Below are 4,760 nucleotides of genomic sequence, written 5' to 3'. Positions count from 1 at the left end.
GCCCCCTGCCAGGCGCCGCCCCCGCGCACGCGCCGCCCCTGCCGGGCAGCCCCCGCCGGAAGAGCTCTCCGCCGCCCGCGGCCCGGGCAGGATTGGATTTTGCACCCGGCCGCGGCCCGAGGTCGCAGGAAGGGGCGGGACCGCGACGCTGCAGTCTGCACAGAGGCGCCGGTCGCGCCCGGCGTCGAATCCAAGCGAGAATCCGTGCAAGCCCGGGCCAGCGGCCCTCACTTCTGGTCCAAATCTAGGAGCTGCAGCGAGAGGCGGCGGTACACCCGCTGCGGCCTCGGCTTGCTCTCGGAGCACCTCTGCACACTGTGTCTGCACCCCAACACGCGCGCGACGCGTTTGCAGTACAGCACCCTAACACCACTGCACTTGTGTATCCTAGCAACAGTAGACCCCAACGCACAGCGTAACACCGCACACCGCGTACCCCAATATGAACAACCCTAGCACACCGTAGCACTGCCTCGGGATGAAAGACCAGCGCGAGGAAACCACCCATTCCCAAAGCAGGTTAAGACGAAATGTCTGCTTGGGACTCACTGAAAGCTAAACATGCCAGCATCCATCTCTGATCTCAGTAAAAGCGCCCCTGCTGGCTTTCTGCAAAACCGAAAGCAAAACTGCTTCGGCAGTCCTCAAAACCGTTTCCTCCGTTCTTTTTTCGGGATGGTTTCATGATCTGAAAGGCGAGCTACAGAGACAGACAAGTGGGTTCCTCGCTTGTTTGAATCTTTCCTTAAGTGCAGCTGTGTTTCAAGCTAGACTGCGTGGGACAGAAGCTGCGTTCTGATGCCGGAGGCCCCAGCGCCAGGCCCTGCGGTGCCCAGGCAGAGACTGCGCCGCGCTAGCGCTTTCTCCACTGGCCGCTGACTTCCGCGAGTGCAACTTCCCAGGGCCGGCGCACTCGCCGCCCGGTGCCATTTTGCAGCCGTCTCTTGTTTCTGCTGCACTATATGTGGATGCTTCTCTCCCTAAACTCCTGTACCTTGCAGAATTTGATCCTCTTGAAGTCCACCTGCTGTACAGCAGGGTCAAAGTCTGGACTGTAAAATACATGATGGGGAAAAAAATGGATGTTGGAAAAAGCTCGGCTACAATCTAAGGCACTTGCAGAACTCAAGGAGACAACTAATTGGAAGCTTTGAGAAGATTCAGGGACATTGAAAACCAAATCCCCTGTCTGAATCTGGACAGCTGGCACCCTTAGACAGGCCACAGGAAATCATGACTTTTAAATTAACAAAGGTATCTTTTGTCTTCAGAAAATCAGTCTTGAGGTCAGTCGGTAACTGCAACAATGTTACGTCCCTAATGCTCTTGGGAATCCGCAACACAATGATAAACAGAATTCTTTTTTTGTTTTTTGCCCCATCAACTCTGGAGCTTGCGGGTATCAGGCAGGCGCTTATGCCACTGGACTATCTTCCCCGCCTAGGTATCTATTTTTTAAGCACATCAAAACAAAACTAGAGAGCCCGAAATTTGGCTCAGTGGCTTGCCTATCCAATATGAGGTTCTGAGTTCATGTCTCAGTATGTCCCCAAAACAAAAAAAATCCCAAAGAATTATGTTCATCCCTTATGTTTTATTCCAACAGGTTTGAGTGATTCTAGTTAAACCAGAAACATCTTTTAGACTGATTGACTGGTGCTGGGGATTGAACTAGGAATTGCTGCCTGCTAGGAACCTGTTCTACCATCAAGCTGCACCTCTGGCCCCAAATGACACTTTTTTCTTTGTGCTCTCTGCTTGGCAGGCAAGCAGCCTGCAGCTGATACCTGTGGACCCCAAATGTTACTTTAGCAAAAGTTTTAACGTCTATTTTTGCTGTACACTATTCGGAGCAAAGCTGTATACTGAAACAGCCAAGAGATTCAATTTATTTACAAAATTAATGAGGCTGAGGAAATGGCTCAGTAGAATAAGTGCTTCCCTGGCAAGTGCAAAGGCCCGAGTTCAATCCCTGGTTCTGAAAAAAAAAAAAAATTAAACATTTTTCCTTAGTGGCATATTTAAAAGACATAATAAGCATTATGTTAAGTATTCTTCTAAATTTATGCAGAAAAAAGTTTGTAAAGCTAATAAAAAGTAAAACATTTTTGACTTTTTAGCCCAAGGGATGGAATGTGCTTTGAACTCTAGAAAGGCAACCATTTATTCCCCACTGTGTTCCCACCGTGTTCCACAGGGCCATGCTATACAGCAGGGCTTGCTTCACCTGAAGCGAAAGAGCTGTCTTTGTGTTTCACATCTGTGCGGTCCCTGAACAAAAGGACGAAGTAATGACGCAGACAGCATCGTGACTTTTTGAAGTGAACGAAAGTCCAACTCCAGCTTGATTACCTATTGGATGGAGTAAATTATGTCTAACATCTATCATTTATTATTGAGCCCAGATTAGTGCTGTTCATTCTTGGGTCAATGACTATTAGAATTATAAGAATCTGTCTCTGTCTGTCTTTGGTCTTTTCGAGATGGGATCATGCTATGCAGTTCAGGCTGGCCTTGAGCTCACTTTGTAGACCCCAGACTGGTCTCAAACTCCCAAGGATCACCCTGTCTCAGTCGCCGAAGTGTGGGCATTCCTGGTGTGCACCACCACTCACAGAAGAATCTTTCTTGCTGTTGTCCTTTTAAAATACTTAGATGCCCTTAGACAAAAAGGCTAGGTACTTTTTACTCCATTTTGTGCCCCTCTACGCAATATTTTTGTTCTCGTATGTGAGTGTTTTGTGCAGACTGGGAGCCAACCAATTCTCTTGTAGAAATGAAACTTTACTAATTTTCATTTGCTCCTTCTTGGCTTCAAACTGCAAGGAACGTGAACTGGTAAAACAACAGCCAATGCGCAAAACAGCAGAGTGAACGTGCTGCCATGAATGAGGGGTTCCGGAGTCAAGGTAAACCCCTGGTCCCCCGAAGCAGAAACAGGGTTTCTCCTTCCGCACCACAGCCGCGCTGCAACGTGATCCGACTCCAAGCCGGCCGCACTCACAGTCCGTTAGGCGGCACCGACAGCCCCATCGCACAACACCCCGTGGCTCAGACAGTTTCGCAGACTTTACACGTCACTGGGCTGCACAGTAGAGAACGGGAGGTGTCTTCACAGATCGCAGTGTCCCTTTAGACTGCAAGCCTCCCTGCCTTTCGTTCGGCACTCGGAGTCATCTGGGAGCTCCCAGCTGAAACCCAAACAGTGCAGACACGCGGGCAGCAGCGTTCGGGCCGTGCCAGGCTGAGGCAGAGTCCGCGGCTGGCGACCGACACGGACACCGCCCACCAGGGAGGAGGGCACACACCAGGCGCCGCTCCGCGGGCCGACCCCGGCGACGAGAGGCCTGCGGAGGGCGCCGAGGCCGGGACGGCACTGCGGCCGCTCAGCAGCGCGGGCAGGCGGAGCTGGCCGGTGGCCGCAGCAGGACAAAGGCAGCAGCGCCCCGCACGGCCACGCCCAGGGCGGAGCCTAGGCCGGAAGGAGGCGGCCAGACCCCGAGCCGTGTCTAGGCAACGGCTCGCCTCGCTCCGGCTCCTCCGGAGCCCTAAATCCGGGTGCCGTGGGGGAGGGAGGGGAGGGGAGTGGGGGGAGGGAGGGGGGCGCGAGCGGGCCCGGGCGCTCAAGGGCGGCCGCCCGGGGGATGGCGGTCTTTCCCAGTGGAAGAGGACGAATGGAGAGCGCACTGCAGGGCAGAGGACGGCGAGGGGATAGGGGCGCGGGGGCGTCGGTCCTGCCGGCTCGCCTTCCACGGGGATCGGCTCTAAGGAGCAGCTCCCCTCCTGGGGTCCTTTGTCTCCGAGCCTTTCCAACGGAGCTGCAGGAGGCAACACAAAGGGAGGGCGGTGGCGAGCGGCGCAGGCGCAGGCAGTGCGGAGGCTGCTGGGAGTGGTGGTCCCACCTCTCGACGGTTCGTTCCCTCCGGCGGACCCCAGCGCGCATGCCCCATTACTTCCGCCTCGCCTAGGCCGGCCCCCTCCCGCCTCCCGAGGACGCGCCTCCTAGTAGTAGACGCTCCAGAGGCGGTGCCCGCTCTCGCCACGCCTCCCCCTTGTCTTCGTTGGCCACGGAGGTAAGGGAGAAAAGTGGATTGGCTCTAGGAGTTGCCAGTTCTGTTCCGGACCCTACTCAGCCCGCACTGCGGGGCGGGGTGAGCAAGGCTGGGGGGCAAGGAGGCGGCACCCGTAGTATGTCACGGTCTCCGAGGCAGCGGTCCCGCGGCCAGTCCAGCCTGGGGCGGGCCTTCAGGGAAGCAGGCCGCCATCGCGCGTCTCCCAGCAGGCGTGCAGCGCAGCACAGCAGGCTTGCTACCAAGTGCCAAACTCCTAGTAAAGTTTGCGCGTCTCCGCCGTCCCCAGCCTGGCCGCCATCCGCGGCCGCCTCCGCGACCCTCGCACCCAGCACCAATGACAAGCGTAGCCACGCCCCCGCGGGCCTGCCTCCCGGCCTGCCGCCCCCCGGCCCGGGACGGTGAGGGGCGTGAATGCGGCGGGGGCGGGGCCGCCGCCCGGGAGCGGGTGGGGGAGCCGAGCGCATGCGCGCTGCACGCGGGGCTGAATGTTTCCCAAGTGTTTGAAACTGGTATTTGGGTTTTCCACGTTGGACAAGTGCGGAGCGGCGGGCGGCCGAGCGCGCCCTTCTCGCGGCCGGCCCTGCCCCGCGACGCTTCCCGGTCCAGTCTGGTGGCAACGGCGGCGCCCAGCGCTCTCCCAGTCGGTGTGTGCGCGCCCGTACGCGCGGGCCCCCGCGCCAGCCGCCG

The 4,760-nt window shown here is 57.1% G+C and overlaps 1 protein-coding gene across 1 annotated transcript in view; it reads right to left on the bottom strand.

The window, feature by feature from the left end:
• The window catches only part of Cars2 (cysteinyl-tRNA synthetase 2, mitochondrial), a 23,873-nt gene extending 19,608 nt beyond the window's left edge, over nt 1-4,265 (bottom strand). Inside the window, exons 1-2 of the mRNA XM_023715188.1 lie at nt 4,244-4,265; nt 3,309-3,818 (exon numbers count right to left, since the gene is read on the bottom strand). Of these exons, the coding sequence (XP_023570956.1) occupies nt 3,309-3,818; nt 4,244-4,265 (532 nt within the window). The remainder of the gene's footprint in view (nt 1-3,308; nt 3,819-4,243) is intronic.
• Between the last annotated feature and the right edge of the window lie 495 nt (nt 4,266-4,760).

The sequence above is a fragment of the Octodon degus genome, unplaced genomic scaffold (assembly GCF_000260255.1).
Source record: "Octodon degus isolate 3935 unplaced genomic scaffold, OctDeg1.0 scaffold00039, whole genome shotgun sequence".
Classification (NCBI taxonomy): Eukaryota; Metazoa; Chordata; class Mammalia; order Rodentia; family Octodontidae; genus Octodon; species Octodon degus.
This window is presented reverse-complemented; position numbering and strand designations above follow the sequence as displayed.